The sequence below is a fragment of the Carassius carassius genome, chromosome 9, assembly GCF_963082965.1.
Source record: "Carassius carassius chromosome 9, fCarCar2.1, whole genome shotgun sequence".
Taxonomy (NCBI): domain Eukaryota; kingdom Metazoa; phylum Chordata; class Actinopteri; order Cypriniformes; family Cyprinidae; genus Carassius; species Carassius carassius.
In genome coordinates, this window is record NC_081763.1 from 22,112,931 (window position 1) to 22,133,467 (window position 20,537).

At 37.7% G+C, this 20,537-nt stretch overlaps 2 protein-coding genes across 8 annotated transcripts in view; one reads left to right on the forward strand and one right to left on the reverse strand.

Annotated features, from left to right (window-relative positions):
* Positions 1-592, reverse strand: part of LOC132149311 (G patch domain-containing protein 8-like) — a 53,415-nt gene extending 52,823 nt beyond the window's left edge. For 3 of the 4 annotated variants that reach the window (XM_059558447.1, XM_059558451.1, XM_059558449.1), the window contains exon 1: positions 479-542. Coding sequence is in view for 1 of the 4 variants with exons in the window: in XM_059558446.1 (XP_059414429.1) it covers positions 479-523 (45 nt within the window). In the remaining 3 variants the exon portion in view is untranslated. Of the gene's footprint in view, positions 1-478 lie in introns of all 4 variants that reach the window. The other variant, XM_059558446.1, reaches the window with a different exon arrangement.
* Positions 250-18,998, forward strand: LOC132149313 (mitogen-activated protein kinase kinase kinase 14-like). Of its 4 annotated transcripts, XM_059558458.1 has the most exons (16): positions 6,791-6,927; positions 8,476-8,725; positions 8,807-8,846; positions 8,977-9,133; positions 10,407-10,778; positions 12,259-12,393; positions 12,509-12,638; positions 13,195-13,323; positions 15,142-15,240; positions 15,322-15,479; positions 15,608-15,758; positions 15,846-16,208; positions 17,043-17,152; positions 17,359-17,497; positions 18,363-18,463; positions 18,584-18,998. In XM_059558458.1, the coding sequence occupies exons 1-16, from the start codon at positions 6,883-6,885 to the stop codon at positions 18,800-18,802; spliced, it is 2,598 nt and encodes an 865-aa protein (XP_059414441.1). In that variant the 5' UTR covers positions 6,791-6,882; the 3' UTR covers positions 18,803-18,998. The 4 variants fall into 4 exon arrangements, with proteins under 4 accessions (XP_059414439.1, XP_059414440.1, XP_059414438.1 ...); XM_059558456.1 differs by lacking the exon at positions 6,791-6,927 and adding an exon at positions 250-273 and having other exon boundaries at positions 15,142-15,479; XM_059558457.1 differs by lacking the exon at positions 6,791-6,927 and adding an exon at positions 6,541-6,685 and having other exon boundaries at positions 15,142-15,479.
* Positions 18,999-20,537: the final 1,539 nt, after the last annotated feature.

A 20,537-nucleotide genomic window follows, 5' to 3' on the forward strand; every position in this document is an offset into this window, starting at 1 on the left:
TTGAGTAAAAATAGCTTATTTATTTATTTATTTGAAGCTTCACAAGTAAAAGCAAACATTGTACATTCAAATCATTGATATTACAGTCAGGTGGCCGTTTGCTCATATTGTCTTGACGGAGGAGTTTATGTCTCAGTGCCAGGCCGGGGACAGCTGCGGTCAAAACCTCTTCTCAAATTAACATCATACCTCGTCAAAGGGGTCGAATAACGACACTTCTCAAACTTCGACGACCATCTGGATATTCACTGGAAATTTTTAAAAATGTATGAGGTAAACTGGAAAGCGACACGTACAGTTCAACTGGTCTCGAGCTTGTCAATGCTAAACTGGGACGACTGCTCTTTTCCAGTGTCATAGAGGCAGCGCCAGCTCAACGGCTCAAACAAACAATACCAAACTGTACGAAAATCGGCTCTCCAAAAAGGACGTTCATATAATATGTTTCGGATACGTGCAGTTCGTGCAGCATTTTTACCTGGAAATCACGTTCTTCGTTGAATCTAGAGAATCTGTCGGCCATTTTCTCTCCTGTTCGCCTCGTCTCCTGCGTTCCGACTTGTTTCTCTGTTGACCGAATCGTCCAGTAAAGTAAGCGGATGGGCGATAGACCAATGGCAGTGCGCCATTGTTGATTGATGGGCTGGCTGTCCAATCACCTGAGCGCGTCGTACTCCGAACGCATTGGCTCTGGAATACAGCATTTTGAACCATCGCAGGAGTTTATTGTTCACAGTATCAATGGCTTCATCTGCAGAGAAGGGTACTGAACACTTTTACAACATTTTCGCATTCGCTTTAAAATGTGGCTTAAAGTTGCCTAGTAGGCTATTATTGTATATAAACCTTTTAAACCTATTTAATATGAATGAATGACTGAATAATGTATTACGTGTATATATCTAAAATTTGTCATTCCTGTGATTATTTTTGTCAGCTGCATTTTAGTACTTTGAGGGCCCCTTCTGGTGCCAGAAAACAACAACAAAAACTACAAATACTTGGCTCACAAGCTTTTAAAAATAAATAAATAACAAAAAGAAAGAAAGAGGAAAAAAGACAACCTTTGAATAAAATGGAAATCTCTTGAATCTCAACTTTCTTGCCCATCCTTATATGCCTGTAGCTAATATAAAACAGTATTAAGCTAAATAATAAATAAATAAAAATCATTAATGCAATAGTATTGTAATGTGACACATCCAACCTTTCTCCAATAAAATCAGTGAACTGTTATTGTACAAGGTATTTTAAAAAGGAGTAAAACTGGGACAGAATCTATTTATAAATTTAGCATAAGTACTAAGTTAGTATACATCATAAAAGCCTAAAGTGTAGGCCTGCAGCATAACCTGTTATAGATATAGCCATTCATATAAGCCAAAAACTGACAAATTACAAAGCAGTGTCAAATACTCATCCCACAGGAGCAGGAGTATTTCTCATATGTAATTGTATTGCATCACCAGTTTTAAAAGACATGATTGGTGTGGCTCAACAAATGTCATTCAAATGACATTGCCCATAGCTAATCAAAATTTTTTAAGTGATTCTTCCCACAGCTGAAAAGTAAACAAAGTTTTTGTGGTTTTAGTTTAATCCAAAACATATGTACGACAAAATAAAAGCAACAAATATATTTGATAATTAAGTCAAAGATTAGATCATAGATCAAATTCTACATAATCCAGTCCATTTTCTTGTATTCGACCCAAGATGGATGGAGCAGAGGAAACTATTACGTGGAGTTGGACATGAGTTGAAAACATTCCTCAGGATTCTCAGGCTGGCTGGCTGTGGCCCAGTTTCAGAATTATATTACTTTCAATTTTTTCCACACCCTCTCATGAGATATTTCTTGCTTTTGTGCAAACGTGTGCATGCCAAAGTACCAGTAGATGGTGCTGTAGACCAAAACATTGGACTCTGAAAACTTAGGTATGTACAGATGAATGACAAAAAAGAAATTAGAATTTTTATTTTCCTAAAAATGAAATTAAAACTAAGACTTTTTTTTTAAATTCTAACTTTCTAAATAAATAAATAAATAAATAAAACGTTTAGTTTAGTTTAGTTTAGTTTAGCCTCCCTGCACAGTTTCAAATGCTGTGAGATAATATGAAATAATATAATGATATGGACACTGTCCTACATTTTTGAGCAGGTATGAGTGGGTAGTCGCGTTTACATTATTTCACATTAAATATACCTCAAACACCTTTATGTAGGTGAATAAAATAAAATCAGAAAGGTGAAATTAAATTAAAAAGAAGAATACAAAGTTACAAGTTTTCCACATTGAGATCTTATGTTACTAATTTATCAAGGCAAAAAAATATTTATGGGTACTCCACATGCATTGTACAGTACAATTTTAATATGCATTTTATTGCATTTTCTCAGCTTATTTTTAATTAATTAAAATTCACAAAACACTTTTGAAACAAACAGTCAATCTGGCCATGTAACGTCAACCTCAGCTCTGCTTTCAGAAAATGTTACTTTCAAAATGAATCTTCATTCGTGATGTCACATTCGTGTGTCTGAAAATCTGGTGAGCTGTCTATCTAGACAGCCGCGTGGACGCGCATGTGATGCCCAAGCATGCTATCTATGTAGGCAGCTTACTAGGTTTTGACCATAGTCTGTAAGGTTTTTACACGCATCCTTCGTCTTCCTGTCTCTCAAGCGAGCGATCAGAAGAGCTCGACAGCGTCCGACACAACACCGTTCTCCTGTCTTACAATTACGGTAAGTCCCCTTGACTTTACTGTATTACCCTTATAGTGTCCGTCACGAACGCCTGTCTTTAATAGACACACCCGTGAAGTCTATTAAAGAATGATTTTCTCTCTTTTGATTTTGTCCGAAATGGCGGAGACACGGAGGAGGAAGTTAAACGCTTCTGCCTTTCTTCGTTTAGAAATGTTTCAGCGCTTTACCTCATGCAAAAACTCACGGACTTTTAAAAGATTGTTAAGAAATAAAGTCGTTGTGAAAAGGTTTTTCGTGCACACATCGCTTGGACATGGCGTGTAATGTGTAAGACAAAACAAGTTTTTATTTTCTCCCTATTATGTGTGACATTTATCAAACAGACATCGTATATTCAGTCGCGCAACTTTAACAGTTATCTTGAGGGTGCGAGCGTGCGCGTGCAAGTACAGTCCATATCCCCTTCATATACAGTACACATAAGAGCCAAAGTCTATTATTACGTGTTTACTGTCTAACTTTGAAAGCTTTTTATGTCATGCGATGGAAATAGTGTCTCATAGCAATATCCTTTTATGTTTTGTGTGTTTCCTGGCGGCAAATATGCAGAAGGGCCCCTGACAGGTATTCAGTGGGCTCTGGTCCCCGAGTTTAGGCTTTAGAGCATGACTTACTCAGGCTAAAAGCATCTTGTTCATGTGTGGGGGTGTGGTTGACTCACTGCTTAATTTAAAAAGTCTCAGTGTGTGTGTGTGTGTTACAATCGGTTTTCTTTCAATGCATGATATTATAGGCAAAACGATTGTTTTTTTTTTCATGCACTGGTAAATTTTTAATATGTTTTGTTTTAATACCACACATTATTTCAGACTTGCAGAAAGCAAAGATCCAAAACACACACACGTTTAAGTGTTTAAATTATTACATTTCATATATTTGCCTCTGTAAATTTCAATCTTGGATCTTTGAAAGCATTTTTCTAAAATCCTTTTCTCATGCCTTTCCTCATGCAGAAGGCAGAAATCTCCACTTCAGTATCACATATATACACCAAACTTTACAGTTTTATCCCTATCTTCATTCCGAGCTGGTTGTTCATATATAAGTCACCTGATTTATATGAAATTTCATTCTTAAAAACATGGTGATTTCTTTATTTCCTGGCCGTTTTGAAAGTATTTTCTGATTCATGGAGTGATGGATCTAACATGCCAACAAAATCAATCAGGAGTTTTGAACCTTGATTTATCCAATTTTCTGTTTCTGTTCTGGAAATGTGTGCAAATTAGTGCACTTTTAATAAGATTTGTTTTCCTAATTTGCATATGTAAGCATAACAATTTATAAAACTTGTAATACAAAACTTCATGTCTTAATGTAATGTGATTTAATTAACTGGGAAAGTAGGGTGATATTTATGAATTTTACCCTATCCATCTGTAGTGTGTTGAGTTGGTTTTTATGTCTTAACCTGTTTGCTCTTTTTGAATGTGTAAAGTGAAAAGGCAGCAGTTTAGTAATTGATATATATCATTTCTAAGTCTATGAGCATCATATACAAAACACACACACACTGACCCAAGTGTCACCTTTTCCAACAAAACCGCTGTTTTTCCACTTAGTACCTTTGGTCTATGAAGTGATAAAGACTCTAATTACCTAATGTCTGGTCTTGCAAACACACACACACAGTCATTGTGATGTGGACATTCCCTTTGGTTAAACCAATGTTTTTTGTCACACACTTCAGTGGTAAAAGGCTGTCATTATCCCTCTTAGCATGTGTGTTTTCTTTCTCGGCCCTATCCCTGGCCTCAATACCACACTGTTCCTCTGTGAGCTGCCCAAACATCCACATTTCTGTATACCATAGATAGATCGTTGAATCCACTGTTTGTCGTTTTGTGCTTTCTTCCTCATCCGCCTGTAGCTGTGTGTTCTCACTTCTGCAAAAAACTTTCGACATTAAAAAAAAATAAAAATTGCAGAACCTGCATTTCTACTTTTTTTTTTTTAACTAGTTGATAATTACAGGCTGTGAGTTTTTGATGCGTTGATGAAAAGTTAACTGACAATAACGAGATTTTGTCTGAGCGTTACAAGTCAAACCGCACCATTTCCCTGAACTGTTAATTAGAAATGACAGATGCAGGGTGCGGCTTCACTCCCGTTCTGTAGTAGCCTGAACATTAATTGACTGTGACAAACGTGCCTAGAAAAAGTTTGCAGTTTGAAATTGGCTTTACTAGCTGTGTTTGCTCACTTTTTATGGCTTTGAATAATATACATATATGTTAATAACACACAACTATTTAAACGTATGGGTCAGTAAGTTGTTTTTGAAAGAAGTCTCTTATGCTCACCAGGCTGCATTTATTTGATCAAAAATGCAGTTAAAAACATGTCTGTTTCCCATCATCCTTTAGAAATCTGAAATGCTAGAAATCTAGAAACGCTGTTTAGTGCTCAAGAAACATTTCCTATTATTATGAATGTTGCTAAGAACAGATGTTCTGTGTAATATTTTAGTTGAAACCGTAATACTTTTTTTTTTCAGGATTCTTTGATGACTAGAAAGTTCAAAAGAACAGTATTTTTAACAGAAATAGTTTGTAACATCATGCATGTCTTTACTGTCACTTTTGATCAATTTAATGCATCCTTGCTGAATGAAATTATAAATTTCTTAATAAAAAAAAAAGATTTTGAATGGTAGCGTGTTTTCTAAAAAGGTTTGACATCATAAAAATGTTTCAGCTTCCTTCAAAGAGAAAAGAGTGATGTAATGAGGTTGTTTGTTGTATTGACATACCTTTTAGCTGACAAAGTTATTTCGAACTTGAAAACTTTTCAGTCAAACCAGTCATGAAAAAAAAACAAGCATGTGTAGCTGCTATGTGCACGTACATAGAAGTCATTTAGGGACAAAAGTATTTTTTTTAGCTGCTTTTTTTATTGCATACATTTTGTGAGAATTTTGGCCCTGATGCTTTTTTTCAATGTCTTTTCAACTAGATAACTTCTTAGTACTTTGTACTATATGCATGCCCTAGTCTAGTGTCTACATATAAAAACCAAAGTACACTTTGGGCTTCAGTTACTGAGCTTAGCTTTGTGCACGCAGTAGGATATTACGACAGCATTTTGGATGTAGGCTTAGATATGGAAATCCACTGACAAGTGACTGACTTGACGTCAGCGAATTGTGAGGTTAGCCTACAGCAGATGAGCAAGATCTGACCTTTTTCAGCTTGATGAAGTCTTCATCACTTCAACATATAAACTGGACATTTTAAGCGCCACTGCTAGTGCTTTCATGGAAAAGCTGTTAATATTTGGTTGAGCGATGTCTACATTCCTGCAAGAAAAAAAAAAGTATTGTTCACCCCCAAAAAAAACACATTTACTCACCCTTGTGGAGTTCTAAAACATATGATTGGACCTTTTCTCTGGAACATTAAAGATATTTTAAAGAACACCGCTTTCTCAAAATATTTTTGATTGTCCACAAAGAAAAAAAGTCATACAGGTTTGGAATGACATGAAGGTGAGGAAAAGTTGAGAGAATAATAATTTGGTGAACTATCCCTTTAAGATGATAAATGCTAAAAGTCGTAGACAGACATAAATGGAAACTAAGGATTTGAAGTGGATCTAATTGTACAAGAGAAAGTTCAGTTAAAGAACGAGAGGCTTTCAGGCAGGTGAAGTAACTGAGAGGAGGAGGAGGAGGAGGAGGAGGGCACCGCAGAGAGGGGAAATGGAGATGGATTTCCCGTAAATCAGCTCTATCCAATCAGAGTGCAGCCGCTCTCAACATGGCAGAGTGCCAGCAGGATCAGACGTTAGAGACAAGTGTAGCTGACTAAAAGAGAGAGAGGAGGGACCGGCTGTGATAGTGTTAGTAAACGACTGTTTGGATCACATCAGATGAGGTCTCGCACGCTTTACTCTGTGCATTTAAAAAGCGGTATGTTTCATCTCTCTTTTGCTTTTTCTGGTGAGCCTGATTAAAATGGGTGAGTTTCTGCTAATCATCATTGAATGCAGATGGCTTTAGTGTAATGGAAAGGACTCATGTGATCGCGCTGTGTGAAACTGCTCTCAGTGTGAGGAACTACAGGCTGCTCGACTGCACGACTTTCTTGCAACATTTTTCCATTGCTCATGTATGGATTGCTGTCAGATGGATTTTTATCTTCCCACTGTGCTGTGAGTGCTCTCTGAAGTCATTTTGATGATGTAACAGCTTCTCCGTTAGCTATTAAAATGGAGGATTTGCGCCAATTTGAGCCAATGAGCCTTTGGCAGCGTCTACACGGATGACGTTGGTTTTAGATGGAGGCCTGTTTTCTCTTAGTGTAGAGGTATGAGAGAGAGAGGAAGGGAAAGGGAGCATGTGGGACAAATCAACTGGGGTCATATAAAGGCTCACTGATGCAACATGCTGTAACTGCATGAGACCTTGCAGAGTTTCTCCAGGCTGTGCAGATCTTTCCAGTTGAACAGAAGAAAAAGACTTGCTTGGTCAGGTTTTGAGAGTATTCATATCATGAAAAGCCTTTAGGAATAATTATATCGCTACAAAATTAGTTAAAATTTTCAGTTTGCATATTTGATTCATTTTATAAACGCAATGTTACCTAGGTAAAAGATTGCGCAGTTATAAAAGCTAGACAGAAGAAAATGTGGTGGATGTTTGCAGGGCCTGCCGGCTCAATGCTAGAGCGATTGTGGGCGGCTGCTAGTGGTTGCAAATGTGATCTTGGCCACTGTGCAGTCTGTGACCATCATAAACCGCGTGCTTTTCTATGATATCTGGCAATTAACAAAATCTGCAGACTGGCTCTGACTTCAGCAACTAGGGTCAGCTTCTCCAGACTGTAAATCGGGGCAAAAATGGTGTATTCCAGCCTTAAGGTGTTTTATGTTTAATGCTTAAGGCAACGCACAACTACTATTTCTCATACATACTAAGTCCCATTATCAGAAGCATTACTGCATTTCAAAACAACGAGGAAGTAGAAGGAAAAATTCAACCACACCTGAGGAATTTGATTCGAAAATATATCATAAACCAGTCAAACAAGGAAAAAAGATCTTCTTGATACGTTTACCTCCCACGTATACTCACAATGAAGCCGTGAGAAGTAGTCACTGATGTCAGGTTTATGATAACAAGCTTACTTCTGTAATTCATCAGAGATAATACTTTCACATACTGCTCTAAATTAGGACATTTCCAGTACCAAAATGAGTCCTTATAGTCAGACTGGTTAGCTTAGTTTAATGTGGGTTGTACAACAACATCCTGTCAAACAGTGCCAAAACACAGCTGCGGTGGTGTGATCCGCACAGGGCCCGCCTTCATTTCGATTTGCAGAAGGCTCATGTTTCGCCCTCCGCGGCTCCTCCCGCACCGTAGATCAACCTTGAGGAGCAGGAAGTGTAAGAGTGAAGAATTGAGTCTTTGTGTTGACTGAAAACACTGAGAGCAATGTCCTCTGTTGCCCTCAGCAGGTACAAAGTTCAGGCTTTGTGACCAATCACTGTTAGAGGGAAGATTTAATACATTTGTATTTGAAAGAAAATACCCTCCCCTGCCAGTTAGCATTAAAAGCACCGGTTAATAAAGGCCAGGTGCGGATCTTTATCTACAATGACGGATCATATTTAAGCACTGTAAGGTTTAGTGATACTTCTGTCGTTTGAGCAATATGAGACTAAACTGATGTATTGACCTTTTTCTTTGTTTTGTAGAATTTCAAGATGCAGCGACCTTTGAACTCCACTGTGCCGTTCTCCCACATGACCCAAAGAAATATTAAAGCTCTAAACTGCCCCGGCTCGAGCCCGGCATCTCGCACAGAGAGCAAGGGAGTAGAGGCAGACAAAATAGATCATCTGAGTTTCTTCCAAAACTACTTGAGGGAGGTCATGTGCAATGGAACTGCCAATTATGAGTGGACACACAGGACAGAGAAACAATCCATTATTGCCCAGGCAGAGTGTAAGTACCGACTCAAACAGATGATTTCTCAGTGCTTATATCCAAATATAGATTTGGGCTAAATTTTTCTCTTTTCCGCAGGTGAGTCCCAGGATTCACAGGAGTTCTGCCCCAATGGCAGGTAAAGTCGTATATGAGTGTTACACAAACGCATGACTCATTATGTTCTCTTTTAATATATCACTGCAACTTACTTCTGTTTTCATGTGTTCTGACATATTTTTTCCATCACAAAATGGGTCGCATTTTAGCATCTCCTCCCAGTCGCTTCTTGGCGCTATTTCTCGCAGTCGGCCCAGGAAGAAGCGGCACAAGAAACATCGGCGAAAACGGGGTGAGAAGTCTGTGGAAGTCACCGGAGTGCCAGAACAGGACAGCGGCGAGTTCCATTCATCATCTCTTATTCAGGTTAGACCGAATTAATTGCTGTAATTGTCATAGAGCAGAGGGGAGGGCATCAAACAGGTTGGGTTGAATTTAATAAAATATATATTCCACGGCTTCATATTCGAATATTTTGTCATTTGATTTTGGGATCTGATAAAGCGCTTGGACTCAGAAAAGGTGACGTGTGACTTCAGACAGACAAGGTTATTAAGTTAACTGTAGTTTTTAATAATCATTCTGATTATGTAAGAAATTCCAAAGTCCACACCACAGCTATAAGTATGACGACAGAGGACCGATATCATTGGACTTGCTTTTAGAATTTTTTTTCCCAATTATGAACAATAAATAGATTTGTCAGCCAAAGTGGTGCGGATGCTGATACATTTAACATAGCTATTGTTCTTGGTGTGAACAGGCCTTAACTCTGTTATTGAACTAAGCAGTTGAATCCAGCAGAATCTGACATAACCATGTTGCTAAGATAACAGCTTTAAACTAATAAGCACCACAAAGTTAACTCAATTAGTGCATTTTTACTAAAACGGCACAATTTCTGTTAATACTGTTCACTAGTGAATAAAACTAGATTTTTTCTAAAACAGATTTTCTACTTACCGTGTTTTCCGGACTATAAGTCGCACCTAAGTATAAGTCGCATCAGTCCACAAATACGTCATGACGAGGAAAAAAAACATATATAAGTCGCACTGGACTATAAGTTGCATTTATTTAGAACCAAGAGAAAACATTACCGTCTCCAGCCACGAGAGGGCGCTCTATGTTTTCAGTGTAGGCTACATGAGAACAGAGCAGCATAGAGCGCCCTCTGGCAGCTGTAGACGGTAATGTTTTCTCTTGGTTCATTTCTCTTGGTTCATGTCAAATTAATTTTGATAAATAAGTCGCACCTGACTTTAAGTCGCAGGACCAGCCAAACTATGAAAAAAAGTGTGACTTATAGTCCGGAAAATACGGTAATCATTTTTGGATACAAATTTTCACTGATCTTATCTCAATGCACCCTGGGAATATGTTATGCAGGTGGGATGCATGAGATACCACCTTAAGTTTTCTCTGTATCTCATCAGCGTAGATTTGCTGATGTCTGAAAATGTTACCTAGGTTGGAGGTTTTCAAACTGAAAAAAATAAATTGGAAAAAAAAAAAGAAAATCATAAAAAAAGCCAGATCCAGTAAATTTTTCCTGTTATCTGCATTGATTTTATACAGTGCTTTTCAAAGTCTTTCTCTCTAACAGTCCAGTCAACTTTGTTGTGTCCTGTTGTTTCAGGTTATAGATCCTGTGTGCATCAGCAGCAGTATAAATGGTGCTGCATACAGCAGCAGTGGCCTCAGCACAGAGAGGGTGTCTGTGCAGGAAACAGAGGGGCCATCTGACTCTTATCAGTGGGAGCCCCAGCGGACCTCTTTACAGAGCCTCTCGTCCTGCCAGAGCTTCGGCCAAGAGAGTGAGGAGCTCAGTTCTCCCCTGAGAAGTGAGACTGAATGCCCTCTGGTTTATACAGCCCTGAGGAACTTTGTTACAACTGAAGGCCGCTGCTTCGCATACGGCTTTGTCAAAGATGTGCTGAGAGAGGAGAGGGAGAGGGATGAGGATGACAGAGAGGAGAGCGACAAGAACGAAGGGATCCTGTTCAAAGAGGTGATTTGAAATGGCATTTAAAACACATGACGTTGACGCATGTTGAAATTGACCCATGTATGAACTCATACCGAAAGAGCATGATGCATAGATGTGTTGTCTTGCACGCAAAGATACAAATTTACATACAAGTACACAACCTAAAAGTCATACAGGCACACACAAACTGAATCCTCTAGAAAGACAATGCAGATAAAGACAACGTAGGCTTACTAATACAGAGAGGAAGAGAGAGAGAGAGTGAGAAACACACATAGCCCTAGTTGACTTGCGGTTGTCGATTTCCTGTTTTCTTGCTTTCAGTGGGGTTTCGTGTTAACCTCACCAGCCTACTTCTGCTTAGGGAGTTTCCTTGCAAATAGAAATAAGCAAACAGTAAAAACATCTTCACACTCTTACTGTGCTCGTCATGTGCTCTGAATTATGACATTTTCAGTTGTTCTGTAGAACCTTTTAACAATTAAGTTATAAAACATGATAGATACCATACATCTAATGTAATTCATGTTCATTCATGTTAAGAAATATTCAAATGAAACCCTAAAATAAACTAAAATTGATGATGATGATTTTTAAGCATAATAGAATCTGAAGGGATCATGTGACATTGAAGACTGACGTAATGATGCTGAAAAAATAGCTTTACCTCACAGGAATAAATTGCATTTTAAAATATACTTAAATAGAAAAAAGTTATTTTATTTCAGTATTTTCTGATTAAATAAATACAGCCGTGGTAAGCATAAGAGACTTCCTTTAGAAATTAGATTAGATTAGATTAGATTAGATTCAACTTTATTGTCACTTCACATGTAAGGTACAAGCAACGAAATGCAGTTAGCATCTAACCAGAAGTGGAATAAGCAGTTACAGAATATACAAGGTCTACAATATGTACAATAACTATACAGATAAGTATTATGAACATAATTTACAGATTTTAAATACTATCAGCATGATATACATAGTTGTACTATGAACATACTATACAAATGGATTATGTACAAGTGTATGTACACTATAGGCAGAAACTGTGAACATATGAACATAATTTACACTAGTGCAATGGACAGTAAAGTGCATAGAAAATATTTCAGTGTGCAAATAGATTACTCAGTGTTTCTGGATGAACAGACAGTAGTGCAAGTACTAACAAGTTTACTGTATTTTGCTTGTTGTAAATAAATAAATAAATAACTAAATCAAAATTCACAAACCCCAAACTTTTGAATGGTAGTGTAGTTACATACTCACACACACACACACACACAGATAACTAGATACTAAATGTTCTGTTTCTATCTAAAGAAATAAAAAAATAAAAGTGACAAAAAGTGGAAATGCATGCTGTGATGTGATGAACACAGTCGCTTGTTATATGGGTCATTATATTGTGTATTGTAACATGGCTTGAACACCATATTTGCCAATCAACAACCATAACATCATTTGACATCAACATCTCACATCCCTTTTTTAGGGGCTACAACCAGTGAATTATGAGTACAGAGAGGGACGGGATTATGAACGCTGTAGATTTCTCAAGCAGGGCTCCTTCGGAGAAGTCTACAGCATCAAAGACAAAGGCACCGGCTTCACATGTGCTGCCAAAAAGGTATTTGTGCCCTCCTTTGTGTCCATCTTATTGTTCTGGCTGATGGCAGAGCTGGTATTCAGATGCAAGTTACTGTCTGTTGATGTTTGGTGCTCGTGTGTGTGTGTGTTTTCAGGTGCCATTGGTGAGTTTCAGCAGTGAGGAGGTGGGCTCGTGGAGTGCCCTGCAGTCTCCTCAGGTGGTGGAACTCTTTGGTGTTGTGCGTGAAGGTCCTTCCATCATCCTTTTCATGGACCTTAAATCCAGTAAGTGTTCAGAAGTGCCTTCGTAGAGTTATAGTGGTCAACCGATATATCACCAAGGCCGATATATCGGCCGATATTTGCACACAGTGCTCACACGCCCTCTTGTTTACTGTCATTGTTAACAGTTCTGTCTAATATAGATAAAAGTCTGTCTAATAATCAAATAGAATGTTTAAACAGGAATTAATGTATAAAAGAATTATAACGATTGCTTTTATATTATTAGTAATAGAAAGGCAAACATTATAATACTTTATCGTTTGCCGTCAGCATTAAGCAAATACGCATTTATATAATTTAAACAAATCTTTGAATGACTAATGAACATTTAATATCAGAAACCTTGCAAACTTAGTCGAATCCAGCTGTGAGATCTTGTGAAGTGTGCATTTATATCCAGCATCATCACATGTTCTCTGTGTGAATTAAATGCTTTAAACTTTAAACTCGTGATTTCAGATTATGCTGCACTTTATGCATTCGCCCACTGCCACATTCATGTCATTTTCTCTGTGTGCTGTATGTAAAATGAGTTTTACCTTTGCACTCTTTTCAGGTTCTCTAGGACAGCTGGTGGAGGAACGAGGCCGCCTGCCAGAGGATCTGTCCCTGCACTACCTTCAGCAAGTACTGGGGGCACTAAATCACCTGCATAGGAAGCGCGTCCTTCACCTGGACATCAAAGGTATGACCCTTGTAATCTCAGATCACGTGTCAGTGATGCGCTAAGATATCAAAATTGAGCATTTTTATTAAATTATAAAATTACTAAAACTAAAATGTAGAAATATATTTAAAAAGATCCAAAAACATTGACAAAAGCACATAATAAAACTAGTCGAATTAAAACTAAAATTAAAATGAAAACTGAAAATATAAAAATGTAATGAGCTCATTCATAATATGAAAAAAATAATAATAGTGTAAAATTAATTTAAAAAATAACACTGACGTGTACCGTAACTGGTGGATTCCATGTTTCCTGAGCTGTAAAAGAGTAATATATGTGCAATAAAATTGCCTTCTCTGATTTACTACAGAAAACACTGTTTTCTGAAAAACTGACGTTTTTTTTTTTTTTTTTTTACAAATTTGTTACATGTAACCATAAGCAAATTGAAGAACTACAGATTTGCTGCCGAGGAAGTTGATTCTAATGCTGTGTTTTGTGGCTGGCTTTAGTTGGTTTTCCGGGGAATAGGATGAGATGAACAGCACCTGGGGTGAGAGAGAGGAGATCAGAGTACAATGTGAGCAAGCCCGGCTGGGAATTTCCCACAGCATGACTCATGTGGTTCAGAGGAGGGGGGAGGGGGAAGAGACGGAGAGATCAAGAGATCAAGAGAAAGAAACCAGACACAGATTGAAGAACTGGCTATATATTACGCAGACGGACACAAGAGATTTAAAGAGCAGCTTCATGTCTTTATAAGCCATTCAGATTGATAAAGGGCAGTTCAATTAAAGCAAACAGTAAAACAAACTGCTCTACGTTGACATCTACAGCGCCATCTGCTGTCCAAATAGTCTGATTATCAGTAATTTAATCTAGTTTTTTTATTTATTTTTCTTCAATTGAGAAGTTGTGGTTTGCAATGTAGAAACTGAAAGTCTCACACACTCCAGTTTTAACTTTTCCTGGAATTGGCCAATCACCACTTCTAGAGCAGAGACTTATGGGAAGAGATGTGCCCACTGACAAACACATCTAGTCTTATCGGGCATGCATTATGAAAATAGATGTAATGAGACCGTTTTTGCAACGGCTCGCACTTGTATGGGATACTAATTAATGTTAAATAGTAGTCAGATGGGTGGGGGTGGGGGGTATTTAAATACCTTGTTTCACTCAAATACACTACTGTTCAAAACTTTGGGTTAAAAGGATTTTTTAAAATCTTTTCAAAAAGAAGTTTCTTATGCACAACAATTACGCATTTATTTGATTACAGTAAAACAGTAATATAGGGAACTATTACAGTTTAAAGTAACTGTTTTCTATTTTAATCTATTTTAAAGTGTCATTTATTCCTGTGATGCATAGCTGAATTTTCAACAGTCATTACTCCAGTCTTCAGTGTCACATGACGCTTCAGAAATCATTCGAATACGCTGATTTGCGAATTATTGCTGCATATTATTATCAATATCAATAACAGTCGTAACGCTTAATATTTTGGTGTAAACCATGATACGTTTTCAGGTTGCTTTGAGTAGAAAGTTCAAAAGAACAGCTTTTTTCTTTTTTTAAATAGAAATATTTTGTAGCCACTTTTGATCAATTTAATGTGTCATTGCTGAATAAAAGTATTAATTTCTTAAAAAAAAAATCTTGTTGATGCCAAATGTTTGAACGATCGTGTACATAACGTTGGGGTTTTAATCGTATTTCAGTTTCCTGCTGACTATAATGGCCAATGGATGTAGGCAGACACAAGTTGTTGCAAGTGTTTTGTACAATAATTACATTTTAAAAGCTCACTTTGTGTGTTCATGTTTGTAGCGGATAACATCTTGCTGTCAGAAGATGGGAAAGATGCATTCCTGTGTGACTTTGGATACTCCGAGAGATTGGACAAACAAGGGCTTAGTTATTGTAAGAGTAAGTACATTTCATTAGAGCCTCAAACACGTATTTCAAGTGAACATAGCCACATACCAAACTCCATTTGTGTGCGTTTAGATCTGAAAGGCACAGAAACTCATATGGCACCTGAGGTGGTGCTCAATGAGCCGCGCTCTTCAAAAGAAGACATCTGGAGCAGCTGCTGTATGCTTCTGCACATGCTCAACGGCTGTCATCCATGGACCCGCTACTATTCCCGCCCACTCTTCCTCAAGGTAAGCTACGATTGGAAACTGTTTAAATAAGTCCTTCCCTATTTTAAAGTCACATTTTATATTGCTCAATGCTTTGTGTGCATTCACCAAACACTAAAGAAGTATTGTTTGGGTTTGTATGATGACAGATAGCAGAAGAGCCGCCGCCACTGAGGGAAATTCCATGTGACTGCAGCTCCTATACAGCAGATGTCATAAAAGCAGGACTGCAGAAAGATCCAATTAAACGAGCTTCTGCCAAAGAACTTTTGGTTAAAACTGCCAAAGCACTTAAAGCAGGTAAGAATAAATAATCATGAAACATATACAAATGCCTGTATATTATATTTTATGCAATTAAAAAAAAATGTAAAAAAATATTTGCAGTGGGGGGACTTCGCAGCTGTGCGAGAGGAGGACCATATCAGAAGCCACTGGGGAAGCCAGAGAATCCAGACCCCGCCTATTCAGCCACACCCACCACATCCCACCACACCATGTCCTCTGATAACTCTGAGCTGCAGTGGATGAGCTTGGAGCACGAGAGGGAAGAGGGTGATGGGGAATATAATGAGAAGCCAGAAAAGGTAAAACAGTTGAAACAGACAGAGGAGACAAGAAACGATGACCACTGTCTTCCGAAGTCACTTCTCCACATTCAAAACACTTCACCTGAGTCACGGATCATCAATAAGACTGAGCCGGAACCGGAGAGGGAGCCGGAACAAGAGCTGAGGAGACTGGAGAAAGGTCAGCCACCAGCTGATCATGTCATATTCATGTCATAGTAGCTGTATTTCCATCCCAGTTGTGAATTTTTAATTAATGTAGAAGATCGTAAAAACAGTTTGCAGATTGCTTTCATTGTCATTTCTGGGAAAATTAGTACAAAATAATAGAAATGGAATTTGAAGCCACTTCTTTTAGTAAACGCACTATTGTACAGAAGTTTGGGTCAGTAAGATTTAAAAAAAAAATTAACACTTTTATTCAGCAAAGAACTGTTTCATTGATCAAAAGTGAGAGTAAAGACAATTATAATGTTACAAAATAACATCCTGAAAAGATCATGCAAAAAAAGTATCACTTTCCACTAAAATATTAAGCAGTACAACTATTTTTTACATAGATAATAATGAGAAATGAATCTGAATGATTTCTGAAAGATCATGTGACACTGAAGACTGGAGTAATGATGCTGAAAATTCAGCTTCGCATCACAGGAATAAATGATATTTTAAACTAGATTCAAATATAATTTTTATTGTATTTTTGATCAAATACAGCCTCGATGAGCATAGGAGATTTCTATGAGAACAAATCATACCAACCTCAAACTTCTGAACGATAATGTAGAATAAACAAAGATTTAGATGTGAATTATTTGAGACCTGAGATAATGTAGGATTGTATTTGTTAAATGTGTTCATATAGTAGTTTATGCGAGTTGCATTTTGGTGTCTTCATTTAGCGTTTTTGTTTTCCATATCCCAAACTTAGCAGCTGCTGGTCAATATCCAATCTTGTGATTACAGCCTTCTGAAATGTAGCTTGTAACACTTTTCACTTTCACTCTTTCTGCAGATTTCTGCCTGAGCAGTCTTTCCCTGGCTCATTCTGCTGAGCGACAGGAGCAGCTGCTCTCTTGCATCTATAGCGACTGCCCTTCCACTAGAGAAAACTTTGACAAGAAGGTAAACAAACCCAAGCATCAAGTTCAGTATGCTGAATATGTAGCCTGTAATTCCCCATAACCTGATGTCTAGTAAATGCATTATAATGCCATTGATAACGTGGTGGTTAAATTCTTGACAACCATCACCTGTTGTTTGCTAGTAAAGCATCTCGGTTTAACCAATAACAACTTATTTGAAATTCAAAGGTTTTTTTTCTCCCCCAGGATTCAGGACGTTGGTCAGACGGTCTTGCCGATGACCTTAGCTCAGGCGTCTTTTCTTACAGTAGCCAACAAGATGGTCAGAGCTTCAGCAGGGACTGGCTCGCCCCCACGCATCGACCTCCGCCTCGCTGCTTTGACGGTGTGTGAACAACAACTGATTACTTTTGAGGAATGCAAAGAATCATTACATAAGCAGTGGGTTGGCACCATACCGAACTGTTGGCAGTCCGTAACAGCGTCAGTGAAATTTTGCAATACTTGATATCCCAGGAGAAAAAAACATGTACACTACTGTTCAAATGTTTGGGGGCAGTTTTAAATGTTTTTTTGTTTTTTTTTATGTGTTCATCAAGGCTGCATTTATTTGATCAAAAATGCAGTAAAAACTGCTAAATGTTATTACAATTTAAAATAACTGTTTTCTAATTTACTATATTTTAAAATCTAAATGATTCCAGCAGTCATTACTGTCTTCAGTGTCTTATGACCCTACAGAAATCATTCTAATATGTTTTTATTATAAATTACCATACATTTTCCAGGACTCTTTGAATATAAATTTCTAGCACATAACAGTATTTATCTGAAATCTAAATCTTTTACAACATTACAAATGTTTACGGTTACAAATGCATCACATCCAAAAACACTTCTTGCTGACCCCAAACTTTTAAAATGTAGTCCAGTTTTTACAAATGTTTTTAACAAAGAAAATATTGTGTGGTAGATTTTTATCCAAGTAATTACTCTATTGTGTATAGTCAGTAATAAGGAAAAAACTATTGTTATATTTTATCAAGAACAATATTTTATTAATATTGTTAACACCAGGAAGTCTAGGGACATGTATATTTTTTAGAAACCAGTGTTTTTGACGTTGGCACATAACACAGTTAAGCTACAGGAACTTCCATTCACACATGCCTCTGGTATGAGATATTTTTAGATGATGATTTATTAGGGTTATATGTGCCATGCTGACATCTGTTCTTTTGTTTCTTCAGGGGTGGATGTTTATATCAGGGACTTTGACGGGAAATGCATTCATATTCGGGAGACGCCCGGGGTGAAAGTAGGCCACGTTGCTAGAGGAATCAGTGATCAGGTGAACAGTGTGTGTGTGTGTGTGTGTGTGTGTATACAGTGTGTTTATGCAGATCACATTGTTTTATTTGCATTACTCTTGGTGCTTGCTATAGAGGATAATATCTTCTCTTTCTGGTAGATCTCAGAAAACGTGTTCAGTCTGCAAACAGAAGATGGTTGCTTGTTGTCCCATGACAAAGAGGTCCTAGAGAACAGCCTGTTTTTGCGTTGTGTCCCGGCCCCTGACTCCAGCCACTATCATCAGTACGGACACAGCCCCTGCTTCACGCTCGGCCCCAGCTGCAAACTACCATGGAGCTGGAGGATCAGAGAGGGGGTGCTGGAGACTAACGACTGATCTCTCCATCCCCAATCAGCATTCTGTTCCAAAGTACTTTTTTGCATTGGATTTGTATTCATGAATCTCATCTGTGCTTCTCACCTGTCAAACATTTGAGCCATTGCCATATTATTGGTTTACATTCTTAGTATGTTTAAGTTATTTTAACTGACCGTGCAGATTTGCTTTTGTTGTGCTGTGTTGTATAGATCATTGTGGGCCTTCATGGAGTAATTTCTTGATTAATGGCAAGATTTTAAAAGTACATGCCTTAAACCCTGAGCACTTATGAATTTGTATTCAATGTCAGTATGGTTTACTTGTGGGACATAACGATGGACATCAATAATCATCGATCTTTCTAAGAATGTTTTAACTGTATTTCAAAGAATCCTTCAATAAATGTTGTGTATTGTTGCATTTGTAAACATTGAATGGAGGATCTTATTGCATTAATCATTTGAATGCCAATCAAACTTTTTGGAAGTAAAACTATTTAGCTGAAAGGCGTTGAAACACTACAAAACAGACACATTACATCAGTGCAATTTTAATATTTTTTTAAATATTTCTGTTAAGCTTTATTTTTATGTTTGAGTGCATTACGTAAAATGTGGGAAGGCGTAAAATGTGGGAAGTCGTGGCTTAATGGTTAGAGAGTCGGACTCCCAATCGAAAGGTTGTGAGTTCGAGTCCCGGGCTGGCAGGAATTGTGGGTGGGGGGAGTGCATGTACAGTTCTCTCTCCACCTTCAATACCACGACTTAGGTGCCCTTGAGCAAGGCATCGAACCCCCAACTGCTCCCCGGGCGCCGCAGCATAAATCGCTGCCCACTGCTCCGGGTGCGTGCTCACAGTGTGTGTGTGTGTGTGTGTGTTCACTGCTCTGTGTGTGTGCATTTCGGATGGGTTAAATGCAGAGCACAAATTCTGAGTATGGGTCACCATACTTGGCTGAATGTCATGTCACTTTCACTTTCAAAATCAAAAGTTAGAACGAAGGCTATTTTTTTCATGATTTAAAGAGATTTTTATCTAAAAGCTGATGCTTAAATGCTTTAAGACAAATGGTTTTCTAGAGAATGAGAGAGTTGGTTTGGACAGGAAAAGGAAAAACAAGTGTCTAGCATACTTTTGAACTTCTTTAATACGGTTACATCACACGATGCCCAGAGGAAGCCAAGCTACTTGTATACTTTTTTTTTTTTTAGTAAATAGTAATTTTTAATAATTCTCTGCACAATTTCTATATGTTCATTTCTTAGTTTTGATCCTTTACTATTGTGGAAAATGTAATAAAGACTTTCTCTACCAAAATACACCACACATTCACATTGAAATCCATAAAAACAATTTATTGTTTCATTTTACAAAAACTCGTGGGCTCACACAGCAGACAGTCTGCCTCAAGGTGCACAATTTTATACCAGTTTTCAAAGATGTAGAAAAAGATGAAAAAGTGGCGCCTAGTATCATAAAAAGCCCAAGGCACTGTTAACGAAAAAAGAAAATAAGAAAAAAAGTATGATATTGTACCAAAAGACAAAAACAAGTATATATATATATATATGAAAAAACAACTGCATGTAAATGTAGGATAGTGGCTCTGGCTAACCATCGTAAAAATACAGTACTGAGAAAACTGCTGAGGGAAGAAGCTCAACTAATGGACATAGAAGTCCTGCAGGACCGAATGTTTGCACCAGCTGAAGCCAAACCAACTGCTTTTCTTCAAAGTCCCCATATGTGGATC

What these genes read in the sequence shown, in the direction of transcription:
- LOC132149313 (XM_059558455.1), top strand. Translation starts at nt 6,883, where the DNA reads ATGTATGGATTGCTGTCAGATGGATTTTTATCTTCCCACTGTGCT. An exon ending in AAGGGATCCTGTTCAAAGAG is followed by an intron (nt 10,779 to 12,258) that starts GTGATTTGAAAT and finishes TCCCTTTTTTAG; the next exon opens with GGGCTACAACCAGTGAATTA. An exon ending in TGCCAAAGCACTTAAAGCAG is followed by an intron (nt 15,759 to 15,845) that starts GTAAGAATAAAT and finishes AAATATTTGCAG; the next exon opens with TGGGGGGACTTCGCAGCTGT.